This window comes from Pipra filicauda, unplaced genomic scaffold (assembly GCF_003945595.2).
Source record: "Pipra filicauda isolate LSUMZ 115617 unplaced genomic scaffold, ASM394559v2 scaffold192_size1418226_pilon, whole genome shotgun sequence".
NCBI classification, from domain to species: domain Eukaryota; kingdom Metazoa; phylum Chordata; class Aves; order Passeriformes; family Pipridae; genus Pipra; species Pipra filicauda.
In genome coordinates, this window is record NW_024104301.1 from 499,133 (window position 1) to 526,309 (window position 27,177).

At 40.3% G+C, this 27,177-nt stretch overlaps 2 protein-coding genes across 3 annotated transcripts; both read left to right on the forward strand.

Moving 5' to 3' along the window:
- The first annotated feature begins 172 nt into the window (after positions 1-172).
- On the forward strand, positions 173-14,020 carry RSRC2 (arginine and serine rich coiled-coil 2). The gene is given in 11 exon segments (XM_039380337.1): positions 173-197; positions 200-387; positions 2,888-3,047; positions 3,596-3,639; positions 6,211-6,401; positions 7,336-7,479; positions 10,829-10,951; positions 11,049-11,128; positions 11,740-11,972; positions 12,723-12,812; positions 13,378-14,020. Coding segments are annotated over 11 exon segments (1,458 nt in total). The 3' UTR covers positions 13,558-14,020.
- Positions 14,021-14,430: 410 nt separating this feature from the next.
- ZCCHC8 (zinc finger CCHC-type containing 8) lies at positions 14,431-26,973 on the forward strand. Of its 2 annotated transcripts, none has more exons than XM_027739718.2 (14): positions 14,431-14,608; positions 15,472-15,514; positions 16,085-16,159; positions 16,683-16,788; positions 17,456-17,533; positions 17,839-17,942; positions 19,309-19,374; positions 20,380-20,443; positions 21,004-21,146; positions 21,831-21,973; positions 22,777-22,892; positions 23,788-23,871; positions 24,338-24,452; positions 25,187-26,973. In XM_027739718.2, the coding sequence occupies exons 1-14, from the start codon at positions 14,446-14,448 to the stop codon at positions 26,275-26,277; spliced, it is 2,391 nt and encodes a 796-aa protein (XP_027595519.2). In that variant the 5' UTR covers positions 14,431-14,445; the 3' UTR covers positions 26,278-26,973. The 2 variants fall into 2 exon arrangements, with proteins under 2 accessions (XP_027595519.2, XP_027595520.2); XM_027739719.2 differs by having other exon boundaries at positions 20,383-20,443.
- The last annotated feature ends 204 nt before the right edge of the window (positions 26,974-27,177 follow it).

Consider the following 27,177-nt stretch of genomic DNA (forward strand, 5'->3'; position numbering starts at 1 on the left):
TCGAGCCTCTCCGAGGACGTGCTGAGGGCCGGTAGCGGTCCCCGGGCGCTCGGTCATGGCGGTGAGCGGCGGCCGCTGGCGGGGTTTGGGAGGGGGGGAAGCGGGGAAGGAGCTGCGGGGGGGGAGAAGCCGGGGAGGGCCGGGTCGGGAGCCGTGTGCGCGGAGGCACAAAATGGCGCCCGCCGCGCCTTGGGCTGCGGCGCCATGATGGGCTCGGGGAGGGGCAGCCGCGCTGCACCCGCCGCCGCGATCCCGGGCTCCAGAAGTTTCTGCTCCGGGCTCGGGAAGAGAAGAAGAGTCCCTGAAATCGAGGAGCTGTGGTTCCCTAGCTGCGGGGAGAAGTGGTGTGGAGATACGGGCGTTTCTCATGGGGACTGTGGCGCGCAGGTTCTCTGTGAGGGGAGCGATTTGGTGTCTGTGCCATGCTCGGTTTTCGCTTATTTTTTCCTTGCCCTATTATTTGCGTTTGGTCCCAGGTCTTATATATAATTCTTGACTTATTCACACCCATCCTGCTTTCTGTAATCAATACCGATAAGAAGCGCCTCTGCTGTAGTTACCACTGCCCCTCATGTTCAAGAAGGGTTTGGGAGTGCAGCTTTATTCTCTTTCAAAAAAATGACGTGGCCTGGTAACGTATAAAGGTGTTTGACCCATTAATGAAGTGAAGAACCAGTAAGAGCTACCAAAGAGTTATGAAACTTAAAGTGGTTAATTTTTTCAAAGGTTATTCAGTAGTCTTGAGTGCAAAAATAAAAACGCACCAACAAAGCAGGGTTGAAAGTGATAAAACTTTCTAAAGTTGACTTGGAGCATTTTGTGATGTCTAACCTGGTAGCTAAAAGTTCTTGTTTTGAAAATTTGAAACAAATTTTCAATTTGTGGTGAAACAGAAAGAGGAGAACTTAAACTTCTGGAGAAAACGAATCTCTTTTTTATGATTTTTTTTTTGGTTTGCTTATATAGCTTAACCTGTTAAGATGTTTTCCTGTAAAAGGACTTGAAGAATTAAGTAGTTTTGCACTGACTGAAGGCACTATCTTTGAGGTTCCTCTGAAGTGTAGGCAAGTGGCTTGTTCAAAGTAACACTGAGCCTGTGGCCAATCTAAGAACTGACAATAATCTCACTGAACTTTGGCAGCTTTTTTATTGCTGGTTTGTTTTTTGTTGCACTGAGATTTCCCTCAGGTGCAGAGCACAAGGGCATTAAAGAGCAGCACTGTGTGCAGATAATGAGACTGGAGCCTTTGAAAAGGTGTCAGTGGGCTCAGTTTCAGCTGGATAATGTGTTTAAGATCCCAGCTAACTTACACTCTGAACTGTTTCTCTCTTTTTCAAGTAACTTCAAAATGTAAATATGTAGACATCTTAAAATTCCTTTGAAAATTCTTCTAGCTGAGACTTTTTGAAACCTTAGATGGGGAGGGGGAAGGTGTAGATAAACAGATGATAGATAGGTGTGGAATGCCAGGTATCGTGATGACAAATAGGGGAGTCCTTCCTGCTATCTGTCTAATGTGCTAAAGTTTTTGGGAAGGTGTGTGAGGCATTAATAGTATTCAGAAGTGTCACTGGGACTAAAGCTCTGCTGCAGGTCCAGTCCTAAGCTGTCAGTGCTCAGCTAGATTTGTGTGTACCATGCAAATGGAGAAGTGAACAGCTGCTTTATATCTTAAAGAGAAATGTTATTATAGATGTAAATTAATAAAGAACAGATTAAACAGGAACAGCTGAAATACAAATCCAAATATTAACCTGTTGCATGTAATGAAGAAATTCTACCATTAATACACAATATATTAATGACAACCTGTTGAGGTTTAAGGAAAAGTAGCTGCTTTGTTTTCAAAGTAATGGATATAAACCAAATTTTGAGAGGTTTTCACCTGTCGTGTTCAGTTTGCAAACAGTTCTATCAGTTGCAGCTGGTGGAAAACTGCAAGTTCAGGTCTTCTGCTACATTAAATTATCTTCATGAACAGCATTTCTGGGTCAAGTAATGTCCTTAGTGACATCTCCTGCAGCCACAGGATGCTCAGAAGGTTTGGTTATGACTGGCATTGATGAGATCAGAGCACGAGAGAGCAGTGAAACTGTGAAAGCATTAATGGGGCACATTCACCTTTTCAGGGTGTCCTGTTTCCATTCCATTCCTTTCAGTGCACTGTACACCAGTTCAACTCATTTACCTCTCTTACGTGGAATCAAAGTAGTCTTGACTACACAAGATAAGTTTCTGGGTTTAGTCCTCCTACATCAGTGGAGGGAACATCTTGTTTTTGTTAGCAAAGAAAAATGTGATATTGTTGGAACAGCTGTAAGTGACCTGTATGTGCTCACACACAAATAGATTTTTGCATAGAGATACTGTTGAGGTTTTTCCTCATTTAGAAATTAGCTGTCTAACACTAACATAATCCACCTAATTTTGTTTCTCTTCAAAGTTCATTCCATGCTTCAAAATAATGTGGGGATTTTGTGAGGTCAGTTAGATCTGTTGGTCAGCAGTGACCTTGAGTAATCTCAGTAATGGGAATGTGAAAAGGTGATTGACCTGCAAACACCATTTAGAGAAAACTGTGCATCACAGTTTAGTCTTCCTGATACTCTCAAAAGCACATAGAAAAAGTAAAGTACAATCTAATGTAGTGAGAGAGTAAAATGTTATTCTCTATTAGTTCTCTTTATTAAAGTCTTAAAAAATCAGTCTATACACAGTGAAGTGCAAGTCTACAAGCTACTGCCTAACTCTGGGATGGCTGCTCACAGCATTGTCTTTGCAGAAAAAAAATGAGGTGTATCTTCAGAGGAAGTACAAAGTAAGTAGTTTTTCTCAGTTTTTCAGCCCTAAGCTTCTGGTTTTTAAACATTCTGTCCTCGTGTGCAGGGTAGTGACACAGAACGAGATGGAGTAGCCCCAGAAAAATCCTCTCCAGAAAGAGAGAAGAAAAAGGAACAATCGGATGCCTCTTCTGGTTCTCCCAGAACATCAAAGCATCATTATTCCAGATCCCGCTCACGGTCAAGGGAGAGAAGACGGAAGTCAGGTATGGTTTTCATTAAAGCATAAATTGCTTGGAGAACTGAGTTCTCTTTGAAGCCATTTTGGAAAAAATAGGCAGACTTAGCTGTGGTAACCCGTTAGAATTGGGGAAAAAAATTGAGCTGCTGACTTTGGTTTTGTGTCTTAAATGTGTTCTGTTGAAACTGCTGAGGAAAAAATTCTCGTCAGTGCTGAGGGGGCTGGGGAGGGGGGACATGATTGGATCACAAAGGGGAAACCGATGCTATTTTGTCTTGATTTTAGTTATAAATGCTTAGACTGGGATACTTTTGCATAGTTGGAACAAAAATAAGGGTACCTGGCAAAAGAATGTGACTGGAGTAGCACATGGGTTAGTTTGTCACTGTCCCAGCTTAAGTAAATGCGAAGAACTGGGACTACCAGAGTTTGCAGAGTAGATACTCAAACAGTGCTGTTTGTTTTCTAACTCTTGGCTTTGGGGGGTGGAATAACTGAAAGGAACTAGAAAGATCATAGCCAGGTGATCTCCTCTTTAACCTGGTAAATGACAGTAAATGTTTTCTTCTCCAGATACCGAAGGAAGAAAACACAGAAGCCGGAGCAGAAGCAAAGAGGTAATTAGCACTTTGTAGTGTTTAGGTAATTGTACATCGTAAAAAGTATCTTGTAGTAATGCACATATGTGTAAACCTATAGAAATGACTTTATGGTAAGTACAAGAAATTGAGAACTTAAAGCTTAAAAATGGATATGGAGAGCCTTTCATAGTGAAGCATGATTGCAGCCATCATGTTGACAAGGTAATAGTTTGATAGAAAAATGCTTTCAGAAACTAGTAACTTAATTTCTTTCTTTTTTTTTTTTATTTTTGTGGAAACAGCCAAAAGAAAGAGTTCATGTGGAGAAGTAGAATGGTGTTCTTGATGACTTTCACAGAGCTTCCATTATCCAAAAGCCTTGGGTGGCTTTGTTCCTGGCCAATGTTCAGGACTTTCAATAAAACATACCCATCTACTTAAGGCTATTAAAAATATTTCCCCACCTGACTGAGCTCTGATTATTGCATCTTTTAGCTGTGAAAACTGTCGTAACTTGACAGACAAGCTGAGTCAGCTGGAAATGGGACAGAAGCAGCAAAAATTTCAGAAGGCTGTCTCTTAAATAAAAGTGTGTGTGTATAGAGGGGAGTGAGAAGAGACAGCATCAATAACACCTTAAAAATAACTGGCTCACACATCAGAGAAGAGATTAAACAAGCAAACCAGGAGCATCCAAATAGTCACAAAGAAGCTTAAGCCATGTGGGGACAGATGAGGGACTTTAACTTCTAACCCGGGTCAGGAACTTCTCCTTCCCTCATTCCAATGGAAGCTCTGTTTAAAAAAAAAAAAATAAAGGAGGAAAGAAAAGCAAAATCTAGGCGAGTTTTTGTGAAATTGAATAATCTCTTGTCCAGCTCACATGATAACATTTCTATAATAAATCATACTCAGCGTGCTAATGCGCGAAGAGACTGAACTGAAGACGCTGCAGACTCAGATAGCAAAATTATAAGCCTACTTCATGATAAGGTAACTATTAGTCATTCAAACTCATATTTCCCTTAAAAATATCTTAAATCCTTATGGGATATAGTGGTGGTTTATTACTAAGTATGTGTCTGAAAGATGGGATTTAAAAGAGAAATTTCTAAGCATCTCTTTAATGATTAAAAAGCACTTAAAATCCTGTGCAGTGTTTTGCCATGTTGTTGGATCTGATCTTACACAGCAGCTTCTAAGTTTCACAGAGTGAACAGATGAGAAATGATGTCCCACAGTAGGTGTGCTGTTGTCACTCATTTGCAAGATTAAGCTCTGTCTGTAGACTAAATACTGAATATCAGTAATTCTTAATATGTATATCAGAACAACTACTTATGTAAATATATACTTAAAGTTAGTGTACAGGTAACCTGCAGATGTGTTTTTATGTACTATTAAAGGACTTTAGAATAAAACACTGTAAAAGTGGGAAAAAATACCTAATGTTCTTGTTTACTTGAAGAACATATTTATAAGTGGGTATATATTAATAAGGAGTCAGAAAGACTTGGACAAGTGGGTATGAGCTAATTATAGCATCTTCTCCAGACTTATTTCTTTTGAGAGAGAGTTATTGTAGGAAAGGTTTTATGAGGAGTTAATAGGTTTAGATGAGTTATAAAAAAACCCAAAACTTTTGAATAATTGGGGTTTATCTAAAATGAATGTATCATGCTTAATTTGTGACTTGAAACAGAACATTATTTAAGCATAAGACTTAAGTGGGCTATGCTTTTTTGTAGGAAGATTTCAGAATAAACTGGATATATTAAGAAAGGGTGTTGATGTCACGACTTAGTCTCTAAGGAAGACACTGGCAAAAATCTGGCCTGACCTTGCTAAATATTTTTGGCATTGCAGCTATAAAAAGGAATCTTTTTTTTTAAGAGGCACTGCAGGAAGAAATTGCGGTGTAGTGGAGCAGCATAGCTGTAATTTAAAACTGCTGGGGGAAGTCTGAGTGATGCGTGTTAGCTTTAACTACAAAAATGGGATGTCAACCATGTAACTTAATATTTTGCTTTTTAAAAACTCTTGGAAGTTACTTGCTGACTGAAAAGAGCTTTGCTCTAAAAATTAATTACCTGATGATGAATAGATATTTTTTCGTTCTAAAAGCAAAATAGTACGTCTGCAACTATGTATGGATTTAAGGAACTTTCTGTATGGAAGGGTTAGGCAAATATTAAATATTCACTGCAAATGTGAGTGTTTATATATATTCATATTCATACATTGTTAGGTTCTTAAAGATAGGAACTTATTATGTGCTTGGAATGGAGACAGTAACTGAAAACAATAGTTGTTTTTGTTCCAATGCTGTGAACTCTTATATGGAAACACTGTAAAGATACCTTGATGGATGCTCTAGAAATCCTTTATAGACAGTGGGGAGGAGGGAAAAGGGGGAAAAATTCTAGGATGCTTTTACAGCTTTGGGTAGTTGGTGGCATTAGGCAAAGCAGCCATCACTCATGATTGAGTCACACTCCTAAGGTTACTAATGTTGCATCACAACTTATCATTTTTATCTTCTGATACCCATACTAACTCTCTTTGTTGCACTATTTTCCTGAAAGAACCAACTTCTTCTTAAAACAGGCAAGAAGACATGAATCCAAAGAGAAGTCCTCCAAGAAGCACAAATCTGAAGACCACAATGACAAAGAACATTCTTCTGACAAGGGCAGAGAGAGCCTAAATTCATCTGAAAATGGTGAGGAGAGACATAAACGCAAGGAGAGAAAGTCATCCAGAGGGAGGAGTCATTCCAGATCCAGGTCTCGGGAAAGGTAAGTTGGTACATGGGATTATTCTGGAAGTGCATTTGCAAAAGCAGTGGTTGGAATTAGTGTAGGCTTGTGAAGTACAGCTCAAATCCCTCCCTGACCTGGTTTAAAGCGTCGGTTTGGGCTGCTTGTTTCAGTTCTCATTGGGTGCATTTGCTGCTGGTTTTTTTGCAGATTGATTCTGAGTAAAAGTACAAAATATCTCCAAGGCTTTGTATAGGGGATGTGTCTCATGTTTATACTTGGTATAGAAACTTCTAACAGAGCCTCCTAAACGTGCCCTGTTGTCAGTGACTGGAAAGCAAATGCACCTGAGCAGTGTCATGGCTCTTTACTCCTAAATCACAAGCTTTCCAGGGGCAGTGCTGGCCAGTCCTCCTTGCCTGGTAGCCCACCCAGCACACTCCAAGGACAGGAGAATTCCCTGGGACAAACAGGTTGCTGCCAGCAGAACTTTTGGCCAGCTCTGGCTTTTAGCAGAGGGATCTGCAGCAAACAGGATGTCAAGGAACAAGCTTCAGCTAATGATGAGCTGATGATGTGACTCACAAGCTGAAGTTTGGGCATCTCTTCCTGTCTTGGAATACCATGGGGAGGAGCAGAGTTTTGTTGCCTCAAATTTAAGGCTCCTGCATCAGATTAGTTTGGCTTTGTGTTTGTTTTGAGATGTACACTTCAGTGAACAGTTACAAATAGCAATATTGGAGTATGATTGTGTACACAAACTATGTAGTTCCCCTGTTGTGGCCGGTGGGAGCCTTCGGTTCTTTCCCCATTAATGTGCTCTAGGCACACACTCTTGCATGTGTAGTTTGCAGTCTCCCCACCCTGCCCTGATGCATTTTGCCCTGTGGTGACAGACCTGTGTGTCAGTCCTTAAGTAGAAGTTGCAGTTAAAGCTGGGAAGATCTGTAAGAATCTGGGCCGTGTGTTTCAGACGTCACCGCAGTAGAAGCCGTGATAGGAAAAAATCCCGATCCCGCAGCAGAGAGAGGAAACGGCGGATCAGATCCCGATCTAGATCCAGATCCAGACACAGACATAGGAGCAGAAGTAAAAGCAGAACTAGGAGTAGAAGCAGGTGAGTGTTACCTTCCCTCTGTGCTCGGTGGTGCGTTTGGTTGGACGTTCTCCGGGGGGCTGAGGTACTGCAGAGTGGTGGATTTGCCAGTTCCTGTCTGTTCAGTGCAGCCAAACGTGTTTGGCTTTTTCTCAGCTGTGCTGATACAGTGGGTGAAGGGCTGGGTGTTCACATGCTCTTACAGAAACATTTGTCCTGGATAGCTCAGACTCCAGCTTTTCATAGCATGACTTCTTGTCAGCAATTAAAAATGCTTAGCTAGTTATTTTGGAGATACCTCATAAAATATCATTTTAGAACTTTTGGCTCATAAAGTAAGGAAAGTAAATAGTAAAGAAGGAAAGTAAATAGTATTTTGAGTAGTAATAATTGCCACAGCTCAAGCTCTTCTTGGTTTCTTATATCACAACTGAACTTAGCATTTCAATATCCTACTTGAAATAGTATTTGAGTGGTAAACACTGAAGGATAAGATAGAGCTGACCCTTTCCTGTGTTGGATACAACAGTAATGTGGTTGGTGTACTGCTGTATTTATCCCTCTAGTTTGGGTATATATATATCAGAAAAGGAAAGTTTAACTGGGAGTCACAGGCTGTCAGAGCAGATACAACGATCAGAAGCTAATCCTGATCAGCGCTCCACAAAGTTGACTTAAGTTTTCTGTGAAGTGGCACAGTGAGTGTGATGTTCAGGTGAATTTTGAATCAGGTAGACTATTTCTTATCTGAATGTACTCTTCCATGTTAATGATTAACTCCTCTTTGTCAAGTTCAACTTGAAAATATTTATGATGTTAATTTTTCTCCCTATCTTGGGTGCTTCCGTTTCTTCCTTAAACTGTAGAAGCACAGATTGAAACACTCAGCTAGAGACATATTGGCTTACTGTGAGTCTGTTTGACAGAGTTGACATCCATACCTCACTTGGCATATGCTAGAGTTGAGGTTTTCAGCACTGAATAGAAGGAAATGTTTTCCAGTGCTGATAAATCAGTATTGTGGTGTAGAGTTCTGAGTCTGTCTGTGTGTGCCTTTGCATTCATAATGCCCTGTAGGATTTTCTGAATGACTAAGCTGAAATATGACTGAATGACTACTACAGATCTGGTTTTTCCCTCCTACTCATTGGAAGTAGTTTGAATGCAAATCAGTGACCCTCCAGAGCTCCCAAGGAAGCGTTGACAGTGTTCCAGTTCATGTAGTAGTGTTTTAAATTGCATATTTAAAGGGTGTAGAACTTGGTTGTGACTACTCAGCATTACAGTGGATCACTGGAGACTTAACAATCTCACACTCGTGTGATGCTACAACATCACTTGGGAAACTGTTGAGAAGACTTATCTTTTTGAAGAAGTAGTTGAATTACGTGGCCTGTGTCGTGTTTTATTTTGACATTCACTTTCTACCAAACTTCCAGCTTTGGGGTGAGTAGAGCTGGGTCTGCAGTTGGTACACGTTACCTATATTTAGTGGGATTTAAGCCACCTTCAGCATGTTGTGCAAGGCTTCAGCTCTCTGTTCTTTCCAGTTATTGTAGGTAATGTGCACTGACTGTTTTTAAAAGTCACTTTGAACATTGTGTTTAATGGCTCCATGAAAACTTCACAGCCCAGAATAGATTTTTGCTGCTGCAGTGGAATTCAAATTACCTGAAACAGAACATCAAATGTGGGAAGAGAAAGTAAGAGATAGTCACAGCTTAGGAATTTCTTCAGCTGGAAACAGGCCTTGTTGGATAGTCTCAAGAATCCTTTGAAGTACTATTTTTGTCTTGCAAATCCTAGAGAATTCCAGTAAGTGAGGCATAAGAGGGTTTTTTTTAACAGTAGGTGGAACACTTTGTCAAGTTCTGGGCTCGGGTGAAGCTTTTGGAAAAAGAATTATGAGCAAACCCCAAGGAAAACTCTCCACAAGCCAGATAAACATGGTGTGGAAAGCATCTCAACATAAATTCCCTCACTCCTGAAATGCAGTGGTTTTTGTGTGACAGAAGCATTTGCAAACAGTAGAGTTTGACCTTCTCTTGATGGTCCTTTGCATAATCTCAAGCTCAGCTTTTCAGGTGATCTGAGTCCTCACTGGCATTTAAACTAATCTTTTTGTGTAGAGCCTCCTGGCAGTTCTTTCATGCTATGGCTCTACCTAAATGCTAGGTGGAAAACATGACACCATCTGCTTGTTTCAAATGGAAATACTTAAATACAAAAGCTCAAATACTTATTTCCTTGATGTTTACCAGTGCAATAAAGCATCAGACCAAAGACAAGACCAAACTACAGTAGTCAGCCCGGGAAAATGAAGGTATCTTTGAAACATGCATTACATCTTATCTCAGGAATGCAGATCTGTCACTTCCCAGTGCCTGAATCTGCATCTTGTCATCTTCTCTGAAAAGATAAGTCTTGCCTCCTTTGTATTCTACCAGATATGTCATGTAAACAAGGATCTTTTTGTAACTTCATGGTGTTTGTAGATGCTGCCCAAGGTGCAAACAGAAGCAAGAGAGTACCTGACTGCCATGTAAGGTTGCTGTTGTCATTCTGTTACCTCCAGTTAGCCCTTAAGTCAGATGGGTCAGAATGGGTCAGATGATCCTGGCACAGAGAACTGCTCTAATAGTACTTTATATGTGTATTTGGAGTGGCTGTTGTTTAGATGGGATGAAGTGTATATGTCCTGAGAATGACTTCTGCTTGGGATGAGGTGGGGAGAAGGCTATTCAAGGAGAATTGAACTGAATATTTTGGTATTTTGCTTAAAAATACATTTTAACTGGGTGCTTTTCTGATGGTCAGGTTCCAGATAATTCATGTTCATAGTTCTCTGCACAATCTGGTCTTCTCAGGAGCAAATCACATATTTAAAGCAGGTCTCTCACATTCACATTCAGTGTGGCAGCCTCCTTCAGCCAGCTGTCCAAAGCACATTTAGGGAAGAGCTTGCAGAGGGGAGAGTAATAATAATTTCCCTAAGTACTATTCCAGTTCTTAACCTGGACCTCTTCAAAATGCTCATTATTAATATGCTTTGATGTCTCGTGATTTTAAAGCATTCTTCTAACTTGATTATTTTTAAGTTCTCTTGCAATTGACTTTACCAGAAATTAGAATTAGAAATTAGAATGTCCAGAATCAGGCATTCTGTTACAGTTGGAAACTTGAGTTTTAGCTCTGTGTTGCAAGGAGAGTTTGGCTGTTACACTGTCCTAGCATAATCCCTGTGAAAGCTCTTGAGAGCTCTCCAAATTAATCACTAAGCAAACTTGTAGTGTTGTGATGAAATCCTTTATGAAATGTTAAGCTCCATATGTCCTTTGATTGGTTTAGCAACTGTAAAATTTGGTTACAGGGAGAGAAAGAAGAGAATCGAGAAGCCCCGAAGGTTCAGCAGGAGTCACAGCCGGAGTCCCAGCCCGCCGCCCTTCCGGGGACGGAACACAGCTATGGATGCACAGGAAGCATTAGCCAGGAGGTCAGGAATTGTTAGGATTTTATTGATATGGGACATAAATAAGCTCCTGATGTTGATTTTTGCATGTCTAAATATTTTTATTTTCGTGTACTTCTAGACTGGAAAGAGCAAAGAAACTGCAAGAACAGAGAGAGAAGGAAATGGTTGAAAAACAGAAGCAACAGGAAATGGCTGCAGGTAGTTCATGTGTATTATATTATTCATTAACAGGAGTGTGAATGAAAGATAGTAAGAATAGGCTTATTGAGAGTATGTTATTATGAGCTGAGTGTTACAGTCCTGTCCAACAAAGGGGCAGATTGTCTTGGTATAATCTTAACTTGGTCCATATACAAGAACAGCAACCAGAAGGAAGAAATGTTTGAAAAAAAACAAAACCAAACCAAAAATAAGAAACATAAAACCCCAAGAAAAATGATCAGGATTTTCTTATCACTTACTGAGTGTACAATGGAAATGTTGTGTAGTTAGGCCTGTACATGATTCGTGATGGTCATTGGACCCTTTGTGCATCAGAGTTTGAAGGCTGTTGTCTGCTCAGGGCTATTTAGAACCCTGGGGTACATTAGTTTCACTTCTGGTTTACTAAAACTACTGGAGATGTGTTTCTTAATTTACAAACAACATTATTTGATCGTGCATTTGTTATTTGTGCATTTTCAACTTATTTTCGTTGAAGGGAAGCATTTGGGGGGTTAGGCTTTTTTTGTTTGGTTTGGGGGGTGGTTGGTGGTCAGGTTTTTTTCCTCAAAGTCCAAACTTATTCACAGCAAGTTCCTTTTCTGCAGCGGCTGCAGCCACCGGGGGCTCCGTCATTAACGTCGCTGCTCTCCTGGCGTCGGGAACACAAGTGACTCCTCAGATTGCAATGGCAGCTCAGATGGCAGCACTCCAGGCCAAGGCCCTGGCAGAGACTGGAATAGCTGTTCCCAGCTATTACAACCCAGCAGCAGTGAACCCCATGAAATTTGCTGAGCAAGAGAAGAAACGGAAGATGCTTTGGCAGGGCAAAAAGGAAGGGGTAATGTTGGCTTTTTTTGCCTTCGTGAACATGTTTGGAAGGATCTTACGTGCAGTTTAAAGATTCTTATTAGTGTTATTTCCAGCAAAATTACTTTCATACCTGTCAGGAAGTTTCCCTGTTTTAACAGCAGCCTGAGGTAAAATTTTAAAATCAAGAGTTGGACTCTTGATATCAGTTGCCTGCTGATACTATGGGAAAAATTGAGAAAATATTTCTGGTTTTGGCTTTTGACTCTGTGCTGGTACAGAAGTGTTTGTTTAGGTGAGGTACCACCATGCATCAGTTACATAACAAACTCCCTTAGCTTGTCACAGGCTGTTCCATAAGATGGGAGAAACTGAAACTGGTTCCTATGGCATTGATGGGAGGCAGAAGGGAGGGAAGAACAACCCTGAATGCCTTCCAGGCAGTTCTTCCTGAATTATGCTGTGTATAATCGCAATCAGCAAGTTTGGTTTTCCATAATTCACTTCAAGCAGGAATTCTGACAAGGTTTCCAGATCTTTGGAAAGAAGTACAGTGTGCCCAAGGAAGGAACATACCTCTGGTTTTGACACTGTGGTTAGGGAGACTTCCCTCTCAGCGTTCCTGGGAAGATACTGCAGGAATGTCACACTTGGAAACCTTTTACTTCCAGTTGTGCTTCAGAATGGGCTCATTTCAACACCTTCTTTGCTTGCTACTGTATTGTGATATTAATGGAAACTTGCCTGAAAGTTGATACATCTTTTTTTTTACCCTGTACAGGATAAGTCACAATCTGCAGAAATATGGGAAAAACTAAATTTTGGAAACAAGGACCAAAATGTCAAGTTCAGAAAACTGATGGGCATAAAGGTAAAGAATTCTGAATGTAATCAAATATATTAATTGTAGCATAGTGATTTCTCTATTTATTTTAAAGTCTGCCTTACCCAATAAGGGTACCTAATAATACATGATGTAGTTATGAACTTTAGGTATTTATTAAATTCAGAAGTAGCATCTAGATCTGATTCAATTAAAATTGTAGAATATATCATTATGTTTCTGGCTAACAGAGCAACTGTTGTGGTCTGGAACAACAGTTGTGGCTGTAACCAATATTCATAATCTGATAAGCAGCATTTCTTTGCACAGATGAGTTAATTGGAGACATTTATTTAAATTAGTTAGAAAAAGGAACTGGGTAAAGGCCTCTGTTCTTGACAGAGAATAGAATGTTGCTGCAATAAATTCAAATAAATTTCAATAGGCTTGAATAAATCAACTCAAATGCTTGAATTCTTACTAATCTAATTTTTATTAAAATTTGATTTTATTTAATTTTTCTTTACTATTGAAATAATTATTAAGAACAGTCATGTTTAGGACGCAGCCTCTGAACCCCCAGAGCTGATGTCCGTGTTCTCCCTGTTTGCAGAGCGAGGATGAAGCTGGCTGCAGCTCCGTGGATGAGGAGAGTTACAAAACACTGAAGCAGCAGGAGGAGGTGTTCAGAAATCTGGATGCACAGTATGAAATGGCCAGATCACAGACTCATACACAGCGAGGAATGGGATTGGGGTTCACATCTTCCATGAGAGGAATGGATGCAGTTTGAAAAAGGATAACAAAACATAAAACAGTTTTGAAGTTTGGGACTGTGGAAGGTTCTTGTTCACATGTTGGGTCCTTGTTCACCAAAAAGCTAGCATGGGTGTTGCATTGACTTTAATTTATTGAAAAATACGATTTTTTTTGTAAATATCAGATTAGTGATACTGGTGTTAGTGTTGTAATCAGGTTATGCCCACTTCCATTAAACTTGACAGAACTAGAGAAGGACAGTATTTTTTAGTTAAAAGTTCTACTTTTCAAACAAGCAGCAGATGGGATAAACTCATATATGGATATTTCGTGTCCACTGTCTTGTGTACTTTTGTACTTTAACCTTGTACAGTTATTTTCAATTCTTGAAACATGAAAAGAAACATTGTGTAGATGTTATTTAGCAGTCTGGGCCAATAGGCACATAATCCAGTGCAGAAAAACTGGTTAATAATAAAGACATTTTTTTTCTCTAAGGTCTTACTTTATGTTAATTTGTATTGTGGACCAATCTCCAAGAGAGGTCTGGAAAATCTAAGGATTGTCAGTTTTGCTTTGGTTATTTTGAAGTGGGCAAAATAAGATTTGCAGTGTGGGACTTTAGTGTAGGACAATCTACTTAAAAATAGTCGCGCAGCTCCTGCCCAGTCTTTGTCTCCACCCCTCAGAAGAGAAGGAAAACCGGTAACAAAAGCGGGAGCGAGTCCTCCGTTCGTTTGGTGACGACGGTGTAGTGGGGCCCGCGCCGCCTACAACTCCCAGCGCGCACCGCGGCCCCCGTGAGGCCCTGCAGTTTTTTTGCGGAGCCGCGGTGCATGCTGGGAGCCGTAGTCCCGCCATTCGCCTCCCGCGCTTCCCGCCGCCCTTCGCCCCCGCCCCGCCCTTCCTGTGGCGGCCCAAGATGGCGGCTGAGGTGGATTTCGGGGACCGCGAGCTCTTCGGGCAGCTGGAGGGCGAGGACGAGTCGCCCTCACCGCCCGCCCTGGACGTGCCCGTGGCTCTGCTCCAGCTCTACGAGCGGCTGCGGGACCGTGATGAGACGGTGCATCGGCTGCGGGCGGAGAATATCCTGGGGGGCAGGCAGGTCCCGCACCGGGCCGGGGGGACGCGGGAGCGCTGCTGCCGCCGCCGGTTCCCTTCCGGGCCAAACGGGCCCGGCCCTCACGGGATCTGGCTTTTCCTCTGAGGGGAAAGACCTCTCGGTGTCCGCCGGGGCCCGGGCGCGTCCCGGAGGGCGGTGAGGGCTGAGCTCCGCCCGAGGGAGCCGTGCCCGGTTCTCCTGGGCTTCCTCAGAGGAAGCTTCCCCCCAAAACTTTAATCCTCAGGCCCGCGCCGGCTCCGCCGCAGGAGGAGGCTCAGTTCTTGAGTCCTGGGCTGACTGTTTAGCGGCTGTCGCTGAACTCCTGCTTTCTGTCTTCCTAGGGAAAAGAAACATCTGTGTGTTCACTTTGACAGTCCATTTTTAGCGTAGCTACAAATAATTTTAAATTGTTAAATTGCGACGGGTTCCCTAAAGGAGTTTTGGGTTTGCCACTGCAGCAGAGTGGGATCTGAAACGGGTATTGTCGTTTATTTCCCATTTACAAGTACGGGTGTATTACTGTTGCCTTTTGTTTTGTGGTGATGACAGAGTTTTTTAAAATAAAGTGTTACAAATCTGTTAATACAGCCCTAGTGCACTGTGCATGAATTGCATTGTTGAGATTGTCCCAGCTGGTCTGCTTTTTCGTATTTTTTTTTTCTTTTTATTGTGTTTCCTCAGCAAAAAGTGGATTTGTAAATAATCTCCTGTGTGGTGAAAAGGAGGGTCTGAAATCCTATTTGTTAGTCTGGAAAATTTTTCTTCAGTGTTTTCTTGTTTGGTTTGGTAATTAAGGTGGGGGGAGTGTCTTCCAAAGAAAATCATATTCCTTAACCATAACTTAACATCGGGAACTTAAAAGGAAGCTGAATATTCTGACTTGTCCCAGGTATGTTAATGCCGATATTTATATGTGTGTATATGTATATATATGTATATATAAATAGAATTTGTCTGAGATAACAATTTCCCACATCTTTTTAAACCTTCTTTCCATGTCCTAGTCCCTGCTCAGTTATCGGGCTTCTAAAATGCCATTTCAGTTCTTGAAAAGTCTTTTGAAGTTGAATATCAAGGACTTAGTTGGTGTCACTGTAACTTAATTTATTTGTGTGTATCTGACTCTTTATGAAATGTGGCCTTTAGGGAAACAGTTTTAGTGTAAAGTTCAATCAAATATTTCAGTAAATAAGAGATCTCATTTATAAGTTTACTGCAGTTATAAGAGCATGAATAGATTTCTGTTCCTCCAGAATATGAGTATTTTTGTAGTGTGATGTTCTAATTTATTTTCTTTCCACTTCACACCAGCCAACCTGCTTAAAAGGAGGGTGATTAAGTGGATAGGAACTTCTTAAAAGGATAAAACTTGTATTGGCCAAACCTTCCTCTACCTGTGGAATAAAACAGATGGGGAATATTCACTGTGACCATTGTTTGTGTCTCTGTTCTGTCCTAGCGGAATCTCAGTGGAAAACTCCAAAGTTGATGGGCCTCTCTTGCAGATTTTATTTATGAACAATGTCATTTCTAAGTAAGTATTGCCAAATAAAAAACAATCCTTACGGGAAATGGGAATTTTTTTGTTCATTTGGGTATATTAGTGCTGTGCCCAATGGATGGGTGTACTTTTTATTTAATAACATAAACTGCTAAACTTGAAAGGGAGAAGGAATAATGGGCAATATGAAAGCAATATTGCTTTCATTAGCAATATCTGTAATTATCTGAATATCTGAAACTCTCATGAAATGGATGTCGCTTCGACGATCTCGGGGTGAGTCTGAAGAGCAGTTTGAATTTCAGGAATGTTGTGGGTAAATGCAGGAAATTAAATTTTCCCTGCCTGAGTTGATTTTATGCCACATCCAGGGTGCTCTCAAATAACAGATTGTATTCACCTCGGATGAGGGTGGGAATGGGACAGAAAAGAATTTCACTGCCTCTTTTCTGAGGTCTTTAAGAAGTGGTAAATGCTTAAAAAAAAGCCATCTGGCCTTTGTTTGAGCCTTGCTCGTGTCTGATGTCTCTGTGCTGGTTCCTTCCCTCTGTGCCAGGCGGTACCGCCAGGAAATTGAAGATTTTGTTTTTAGCTTAGTTCAGAGATATGAGGAGCAGAAGAAATGTGAGCAAGAAAAAAAACACCTGAACGCTAAACCCCAGGTATTTCCAAATTCCAATTGTTCTGAGATGTTCCTTCTCTCACATCTTTCCAGTGGGGATATTGAAATGCTGTGCTGTTAAATAGTAACAAAACTGAGCTCAAGTAACAAACAAATGTTGTGTAACCATTTGTGCCAAAAATAGAGCCCAGGATAAAGAAAAGATCTTTTCTGCCTGTGGAAATGCTTCTTTGAAATTTCAGTCAAGGCAAATTAAGAAGTTGGTTTAAATAATCAAGAAAAGACTGCAAAGTATAAACTTAATGCATCCTCTTCTGGTGTGTTTGGCCCAACTCTGAGCATATATAAGAGAATATCAAACAAAATCTGAAAAATTACACTTTCTTCTCCTAGTTTAGATTTCTGAGTTTTACCCAACATTCAGTTTGAATAAACGAGTGGAATGGCAGATTTCCCTCCATCTTCCCCTGAGCTTTCTGATGAGAATGAAGATGTTGTTGTGCAGAGTATTTCTCATCAAAGGAAGCATTAGAAATGAGCTGTGTCATGCTTTGGACTCTGGGAAGCATCATGACTAATGTGGACATCTCCAAAGGACAGCAGCTGAACTCCACATTCTGTGCCTTTTCCAAACTTCACTAGCTCAGGAGCTCTTCTATTTACCGTTATTTCCAGTTAATTCTTTTGATTTTTGCTTTTCCTGCCAGCCCTCCAGTGTTGTTTTGGAAGAGGACTATAAAACAGCCAGCTCATCTTCTGCTAAAAAAATGAAAGAGGCTTTTAGTGTAAGTTTTTGACTGTGCTCTTCCATGGTAGGTCCGACTCTTCATTCTACATATTCTACTGCCATTAAAATAAGATCTGTTCACTGCTGTTACACTGAGAAATCAAATTTAAGTTCAGCATGTTTTGGCTACATCAGTGAAAAAAATCTTATGTGTCCAGGTGTGGGTGTGTGTTATTTGTAAATTCTTACAGAATGGGGGAAAAAGCCTGCAATTATTTCAAGCAGTGTGAATTTATAGAAATGCTACAGATCTCACCTAAATACTGACACATTTCTGACAATTCTCTGACTTTTTCTCTGCAGGTTGTAGGAAGTGTTGTGTATTTTACCAATTTTTGTCTCGATAAACTGGGACAGCCCATATTAAATGAGAATCCACAGCTGACAGAAGGATGGGAAATCCCAAAGTATCCTGTTTGCTAAAACATCTTTATTCTCTCTGTTTGTCAAAGCCAAAGAATTCCAGTTGGTAAATTGAACTCCAATTCTCTTCAGTAGATTTTATGTTTCTATTGAAACCATATCAGTCATTAGAGATGGAAGGTTTTAATGAGTCATTAGTGGCTTTTTCACTCAAAAGCAATAAGTATTTTGATATGATTGACTTGTTGACTTTTAGCCTTATCCTTGGGAAGAGTGAATGCTTTATGCCTATAAATACATCTTGTGAATTTAGGAATTTCCTGGGCCAGTCCCTGATTAGGTTTGGAATGACAACTCATTGCAGGTTGAATAAGTTTTCTGCCTCTATAAAAGGGAGAAGAAAAGGGTTTGGCAAACTCAAATATCCTGTAAGATGGTTTTTTGTTAAAATGGACTTATGGAATGCTCTTAACATGCATCCATGTGATTCTTTACTGTTTATTAAAGCCACTGGTTGAAAGGTGGAGTTGAGGAAAACGTCCAAAAAAGTTGGGAAATGTTGAAATACTTTTTAATACTGTAGTCTCCCATGGCAAAAACAAATGGGACAAGAAATTTCTGAAGTAACATCATCCCCAGATTTCCAGTATTGCTTCAGCCCTGGAAATATTCAGGACAAGAACCAATTTCCCAGTTCATTTCTGCAGTATCTACTTCTCAAGTTGTAATAAAGGTCATTTCCTGGTGTTAAAAAATTGCTTGTACCTGAACAGAGATTGCAAATTTACAATCCCCCAACCTCTGGATGAAGGGAGTAGATTCCTAACAGGGGAGTTTCTCCTAAAATGCCTTCCATGTCTTCCAGCTTAACTTTGATATTGTTCTTTAAATGTACTTATTGCATCTTTCTTTAGAGCTCCCAGAGATGATATTAAGCCTAAACCAGCACTTTTTTGAGTGAAATGGTGCATCAGGTGCTGGCTTCTAAATGACCAAAGTGCTGCACTCAACGTGCACTTTTGAAGCTCTAACAAAATGTGACCTTTTTATTAAGATTAAACAAAATGTTATGTTTTTAATAAGATTGCTGTAAGGCATTTCAGAATTATTACCTTGAAATTTCTGTCTATAAACAAGAGAATTTTAGTTTTAGCTGATAAAGTGCTGATAAAGAGCAAAATTGGATATTGAGTACAAACTTTGCATGAGGAAACAGCATAAGCTCATCTTAGCAGATAGTTTAAAGTAGATATTATTTTATAGTTTATACTCTGGATTTCATATCAAGGACCCATCTGTAACTTAATGGAGAAAAGTCAGTATTCAAAGCATTATGAAGTTTTCACTGATATTTTAAACAAAATTAAAATTTTGCTTCATCCAGTAGCAGTTCCTTATTGAAATCTAAAGATATCAGCAAGTTTTCAGCCAGATTCTCTCCCTAGATGGACAAGAAATACAAGTAAAACCCAAAAGGTTTGTATTACTCTTAAATATCAAGTTTTGAACTGAAGAGTTCAGATGTACTCTGTGATTATTCCCCAGTTAATGAACCATTGGACATACTTAATGAGTTTAAATTAATTAAACCAGAGCTGAGCTTTGCAGTCTGTGGGTCTTTACTGACTTTCTTTAGGAAGGGCCTAAAGTCAATGTGTGAAAACTTTGTGAATTTTATACTCAGTTCCTCTGTTCCTTGTCTTTTTAGTGATTAGTTTGTCATCCTTACACTGGTGTATTGTCATAATTCTTATTGTTTTATGGAGTAACTCCTGTCTGACTTATTTAATTAATAGAATTTTAACTGATCTCAGGGATGATTGTGTAGTTTTTATGAGAGGTAAGAAGCAAAGTGAATTCAGTTTCCAGCTGACAACTGGTTTGGTGTTTGTAGCATCTAAAATCCCTGATTTCAGATGCAGAGAAGACCAGGAAAGCTTTTAGTGGGAATTTCAAAGATAAAGGGGAATGCTGAGCTAAAGTGGTTTGATTAGAAATATTACTGAATGGAAAGCAGATGGAAGGGTTGTGCCCTGGTATGGGACAGTGATGCAATACTTGGATCCCCACAGAAGGTTCCTGTTTGAGTGAAGATGAGACACGAGACACTTCACTTGATCTCATTTGAGGCTTCAGGAGGTTGGAGTGTTTGGGGAGTGGCCCTGGACACTTATTCTGGTGCCACCCTTTCATCTCCATTCTGGTTCTCATCCTAATTGGGTAAAAATGAATGTTGAGAAAAGAAATCTTTCTCTAAAATCTTGGTTTCCCCTCCAGTGATATTGCAAGTGTTTGCTGTCATGGCATGAATTTAGAAGGAAAATGAAAGTTGAAGGGAGCTGCAGTTCCATTCCAGGTTTTCATTGGTTTCTTTCTCAGGAAGTCTAAACCTAAAAATCTGTCAAGAACAAAAATTGTGAAGTGCTTTCATTTAACACTGCAAAGTTGCTTTCAGGCTTAATTTGTTGTGCATTTTTTAAGCAGGCCCAAACCTCATTGTTTCAACTGTGGTTCTGAAGACCATCAAATGAAAGACTGTCCACAGGTAAAGTCATCACCAGTATTCCAAAGATTGCTGCTCTCCAAGAAATGTTTCATTTAAAAAAGCATTAGAGGTGCTGGGATCAGAATGGATGAGTGGTTTTATTCATTTATTGATTAGATTATACTGCTCATATTATAAATTCTAACATACTAAATCAGAAGGGAAATTCGTGTTGTAACATCATGGTTTGCCTCTTTTTATTTGTGGGGGAAACTTTGCTTCATCCAGTAGCAGTTTCTTATTGAAATCTGAAGTTATCAGCAAGTTTTCAGTCAGATTCTCTCGCTAGATGGACAAGAAATACAAATAAAACCCAAAAGGTTTTAACTTTGAACAATCTCCTCCTGTTTCAGAGCTCTCCAGGTCCAGGGCAAATACTCCTGGGATTTGCTGTGTGGTTTCCATTACACCTGGTTGTATCTCTGGGCTGTGTGATCAACAAACTGAGCATGAGGAGGGCAGGCAGTGCCGGTTGATGTTGTAAAATATTACAGTAATATGTAATAATATATATAAATTGTGACTTTAACTCTAAACTTCCCAATTTTCTTGTCTTTAAGCCACGAAATGCAGCTCGGATAAGTGAAAAGAGAAAGGAGTTTTTGGAAGCCTGTGGGGACACGAGCAATCAGAACTTTCAGCAGCGTTACCACGAGGAAGAAGTAGAAGAGAGGTTTGGAAAATTTAAGCCAGGAGTGATCAGGTATCTCTTTCCCCTCCATTGGAATACCCTTTTGACCTCTGGAGTGCCAGATTTTCAAACTGTGGGTTTATTGTGTTTGAATTTGCTAAATAGAATCTTGTTTAATAAATGGCAAAGATATTTTTCAGATGAAAACTCGTCGCCAGCTTGGTGGTCCTCCCCTTTCCCGTGGTCCTTTCCCTAATTTAGGGAGACAAATGTTCCACTTTGACTTCTCATATTGCAGGTTTATGATGATCCTAATAAACTAAAAAAAGCATGCAAAATTGTGAAAATTTGGAGCTTTGAGTGTCCCTTCCTCTCTGTTCAAAATGTTTAAAAGAATCATAGTTTTATGTGGCAGTCTCCAAAAAATCCCCCAGTAAATTGAGTGTTGAGTTCCACCCTGCTGGTTGTGAGTGTGACATGAATCAGAAGTAGCAGGTTAAGTAAATTATTCTTGGTGTAGAATTAATTCTGTTAAAGCATGTGAGAAATGCAAAAAGTTATACTGAATATCAGAGCTGGTTTGGATCTAAAATAGTTACAGCTGGGATTGAAAAGCAACTCAGTTTGAGCTAAAATTCAGCTGGTTTAACTCGACAGTGTAAAATGCAGAAAATGTTCAACTACCTTTTGTCAGCAATTCCAGAATTTGCTGTAATTTTGTTTTCTGTTTTGTTTTGTGTTTGTTTTCTTGCTCAGTGTGGTCCTCCAGGATGCACTCGGTGTCACCGACAGGAGCCTCCCTCCCTTCATCTACCGCATGCGCCAGCTGGGGTATCCCCCGGGCTGGCTCAAGGAGGCCGAGATGGAGCACTCAGGACTTGCTCTTTATGATGGAAAAGGTGAGGAATGTGGGGCTGGAATGCACTTTTAGTATGCCTGCTGTCCTCTGGCTGCACCCTACCCAGGAGACAGTAAAGTGACTGCTTTGTAAACCTTCGTCTTCCTCGTGCAAGAGGGAGAAAGTTGCAAATCAAGTTTTTCTGGTCTTGTAAAAATGCTCCTTCTTTATCGAGCTGTGATGTAACAGTGAGACAAGTTCTGTATGATTGGATTGCACAGATGAAGATTGTCAGTGTGATTTCACCGTTAGAACCTGGAGTTCCTGTGAAACTCCGCAGGACTTGCACATCACAGAATCACAGGGACCCACACGGATCATCAAGTCCAGCTCTTAAGTGAATGGCCCATACTGGGATCAAACCCACAACCTTGGTGTTATTGGCATCATTTCCTTTTCTCTTGGCATCATAACACTTTCTCAAGTTCAGTAACTCCCTTGTATATAGGAAGACTAAGAAGACCAGCAAGCAAACAACGCGTTTCTTGAAACCCAACTTAGAAAGTAATTTATCAGCTCTTTGCTCTGGCCAAAGTTTATTCTGCATCTCAGAACTGTCCCTGGGGCCAAATTCTGAGGATATTAGTGGTACATGAAGAGCAGGGGTTTTAGGAATCCCCAGCTGGGTTTCTGGGGAAGCTTCATGCAGGTACCTGATGGATTTGGTCACTGTTACTGCCCTTGTGGATTACAAAACCTTCTACCAATACTTACGTTCCAAAACCCCGTTCTTAAATCCTGTGGATTTTTTCCAGTAACTTTCAGTTCTTAATTAACATCACTAATAATTATATTTCCTTACAGGTGATGGTGATGGAGAAGATGAAGAGTCTCCTCAACACAAAGGTATCACTTACGATGTCTCCAAGTTGGTAAATTATCCAGGCTTTAATATATCCACTCCCAGTGGCATCCCAGATGTAAGTACCTGTTCTCTGCCTTCTAAATAACATGCTGAGTGACAGTAAATGCTTTTAGTTTTATATTTTGCACCTGACAATTTTCTTTCAACAGTCTCTTATTTTGAAGCCCCTGGTTTGGGGCTGGGGACTGTAATTTATGGGACATCAATCTGACTGATACCTGTCATGAGTCCTGGGGGTAGGTCTGACAGTGCTTCTGTGGGGGTTAATTCCATTATGAGACCATCAGGAGCCCAGAAGGATAATTCAGTATTTTTTAAACACAAAACTTCACACATGAATGGCTGTTCCTTCCCTACATGTAAATTTTCTGAAGGTGAAGTAGGAAAATTACTGTGGGTGTTACAATTTCAGCCACAGAAACTGCATCAGACCAGTAACTGCACAACCTCTGCAAAGCTGTATAACAACCAGAACAAAAACAAGTCAAAGACCCACATAGTGGGTGCTCTCCTAAGCTGAGAGCACACAAAAAAATCTGTGGGTGCTGCACTTTGATTTTCAAAAGCCTTTTAACCTGCTGGTGGTGAATTTGGTCACTGATGTAATGCCTGTGCATTAAAAAGAACCACTTGAGCACTTGCAGCTTTACATTTGCCCATTTAGTGTTTCTTCATTCTTAACCAAAGTTCTATTCTCAAGCTTTTTCAAGTTTTCACTAAAAATTAAGTTTTTTAAAATAAGCCTTTTTTGTCTGAACAGTTATTTCAAGGGGAAGTTTGTAGTTGTGTTACAAATGTCCAAATCTAGTTATTACTCTGATTAATGAGGCTTTTGATGAGAAATTCATTTTGTCTTGTTAATCTCTTAGTGTTTCCTTTAATTTTTACTGTTGTGTTATTAACCAACCACATGCAACATTATTTCTCTGTTTTTTTTCTCTTTGCTGTAGGAGTGGCAGATCTTTGGTTCCATCCCCATGCAGCCCTCTCAGCAGAAGGATGTTTTTGCTCAGTACCTTTCTAATTTGCAGGCGGTGAATGTATCTCCTTGTTATTATAAACAAAAAGAGTTGTCATGCAGTCAGTGTAGTTAATGATTTCTTGCTTAATATCTGCATTTTTTGCACAAGGGGACAGTTTCTTGTTGACACCAAAGGGATGTGAAATGCTGATCTGGCTTCTCTGTTTTACCAAAATTGCTTCATGTTTAGAATAAATTCCATTATTTAGTTAATATTTTGCACTGATTTATAAACAGTTGTGAAAAAAGATTGCTATAAACTTTTCCAGCCTAAAAATTATCTTAGTTCCAGATTCCCCTAATAATGAAAAGCTTAGTTACCATAGTCATGACATCCCTCAAATGTCAATGTCTGTTTACACTCTGGGTCCCTAAATCTTTATATAGTTACAAAATCCCTTTAAGTAGGTTCTTATAGCTGGAAATGTTACCCTGTACAGTTTAATACTAATTCTTTTTGTTCTCTTGGATAATTTCAGCTCAGTCGAAAATCCAGCAATAAAAGGGCTGCACCTCAGTCAAAGTCTCGTCATTCAAAACGACAGAGAGAAGACAGTTTGGAGGTAGCAGCAGCTGACATGGACCTGGACTCTGGTACAGTCGCTCTGCACTTTTTTTTTTCCCTAATTTCCATTTTTATTTTCAAAATAACTTGCTCTGAATTAAAACGCCGGAGTTAAAAGGAGGAGGCAGCGTGTCAGTGGTCATTCTGGTGGTAATTAATGGCAGTGCTGACATGTGCCACCTGTGTCCTACCCAGTGGCATTTGGCATCTCTGCAATGAGCATTTTGGGTTGCTGTGATTGTCACAGGGGTTGTCAGATCCTCCATCCCAAGGAGGAGGTTTCAGGGGTGCTCAGAGCAATTGCAATGTTAGGTCACAAATTCTGATCTCCTTACTTCAGGTATATCCCAAAAAAACTTCTTCACAGAAGACCTCTAAATCTTTAAATATTTGGATGAAATAACATAGAAGTTACAAGCTTTCAGCTTCTTAAAAAGTGAGTCAATCTCAAGGAGGACTTAGTGTTATTTAAATGTTCAAAGAGCTGGAGAAACTTCTGGCTTTCCTTCTGGATCTGCTGCGAGGAATCCTTCAGTGTGGAATGAGTTTGTTCTTAATACATTCAAGAGGTTTTTTTTTCCTTGAATAAGTAGCAGAGTAAAAATCCCAAAACCCATGATTTTGGTGGATATTAAAACCTTCACAAAGTTCGTTCAAGGATGAGAAGACATAAATCTGGTAGTTAATCACAACAGGGACACTTTGAGTCTTGTCCTGGTCTCAGATTTCAGGTTCTAACAGGTGTCATTTAATCTCTTTCTAGATCTGGAAGCGGCACAGAGATCCCAAACTCCCAACAGTTTTCAGTTCCAACCCCCTCTGCCACCTGGATCTCCATCCATGTCCACCCCTCCTCCCATACCCCTAGGAACACCCCCCCTCACCCCCCCTCAGCCCTCAACACCCACCCGCTCCCCTGTGCCCAGGACTGCTCCACTGAACCCTTCCAGTGATATTCCTCAGCCAAAAATAGTGGACTCTGTCATGGATGAGGACACCCTGACCTTGGAGGAGCTGGAGGAACAGCAGAGGTTGATCTGGGCAGCTCTGGAGCAGGCAGAGAGCACCAACAGTGACTCTGATATCCCTGTGGACACACCTATAACTGGGAATTCCGTTACATCCTCACCATCCAGGAATGAGGTGGATCTCATTGCAGAAGGCAGGTCACCAGAGAAGGTGATCCCAGCAGAAACTGGGTTTTCTGACATGAGTGACCAGACACCAGAAAATGAACATTCTATAACTAGTCCTAATCCAGGATACACTTTACTTGTCTTAAAGGAAGATCCTGATAAAGCGGTTTCTGAAGGCGTGCTGGATAACACCATTCCTGCTCCCAGCCCCAAGGTGGATGATGGGGAAAATACAGGAGAGAATAAAGTGGCCACAAGCACTGAATCACCTGCAAAAAAATATAGTCTTGTTCCTGACATGAGCAAGTTTGCAGAAGGCAAGTCACCTGAGAAGGTGATCCAAGTAAAAACTGAGTTTTCTGACATGGGTGACCAGACACCAGAAAATGAACATTCTCTAACTAGTCCTAATCCAGGAGACACTTTACTTAACACAGAGGAAGATCCCGATAATGCGTTTTCTGAAGGCGTGCTGGATAACACCATTCCTGCTCCCAACCCTGAGGTGGATGATGGGGAAAATACAGGAGGGAATAAAGTGGCCACAAGCACTGAATCACCTGCAAAAAAATACAGTCTTGTTCCTGACATGAGCAAGTTTGCAGAAGGCATAACACCGTTTGAGTTTGAAAACATGGCAGAGTCCACAGGGGTTTATCTACGGATAAGGAGCGTGTTAAAAAACTCCCCAAGAAACCAGCAAAAGAAAAAGACTTAAACCTTAACTGGTCTTCCTTTGTTTTCTTATGTCCAAATCCCAGCTTCCTTCTGTTTCCTCCTCCAGTTTTGCAAACTCAGATGACCTTCCTCATCCTCTGGTGGGAAAATCTTGACAAATACATTTCTGCCCCGTTCTTCCTTGGAATTGAAGTCAGTGCAGAGCTTCCACATTGACCAGGACCACCAATGCAGCCAGAAAATGTAGAATTTTCCCAAATTCCACTAAGGAATAACAGGACTGCTGATTTGTTAAGAGCATTTTACTTGCCAATACTCAACACTCTAAAAAGAGGAGTTTGTGGTTTGGTGTTCATTACTTTGGCTAAGATTTATATTGTCCTTGAGTTTCAGGTGGATTGGTGATTTTTTTAATATCTGTCCTTTGTACAATAATCTACATTTTATACATTTTGCTAATTATCCTGTAGATAAGTTTAATATATTCAGAATGTTTTTAAAAAGGTCTAATGTTAAGATTTCCCACATCAGAGTCCTGGCAACTGGATGAAGATAATGGGGGATTACAGTGCTATTTTCACCGGTTCAAGTATTTTTATAAATTATTTATGTGGGTCTGTTTTAATTATCACTGTACTTTTTGTACCATCATCCTTCATGTAAACTTGCTGTACATACATGTTCATGGTTGTGTACAGAGGTTTAATAAATGGGCTTTTAGGTAAAGAGCTTTTAATTGGAGTCCTAAAGCAGCAATATGCTAGTTTTTGAAATTTAGCTGCTGAAGATAATTAGAAAAACAAGCCGATCAAAATGAGGATGAATAAAATTAAATATTTTTGGAAGGGCCACAACTGTTGGGTTCAGATTTTTATAACCAAGGAGCTGCTAAAATTATTTTAGCTATTAAATAGAGCCTTGCCATAAAATCCAGTTTTTA

Coding starts and splice junctions, on each gene's coding strand:
- ZCCHC8 (XM_027739718.2), top strand. CDS start 14,446: ATGGCGGCTGAGGTGGATTTCGGGGACCGCGAGCTCTTCGGGCAGCTG. Junction 14,609..15,471: donor GCATCGGCTGCGGGCGGAGA/ATATCCTGGGGG, acceptor CCATAACTTAAC/ATCGGGAACTTAAAAGGAAG. Junction 21,974..22,776: donor TGCTCTTTATGATGGAAAAG/GTGAGGAATGTG, acceptor ATTTCCTTACAG/GTGATGGTGATGGAGAAGAT.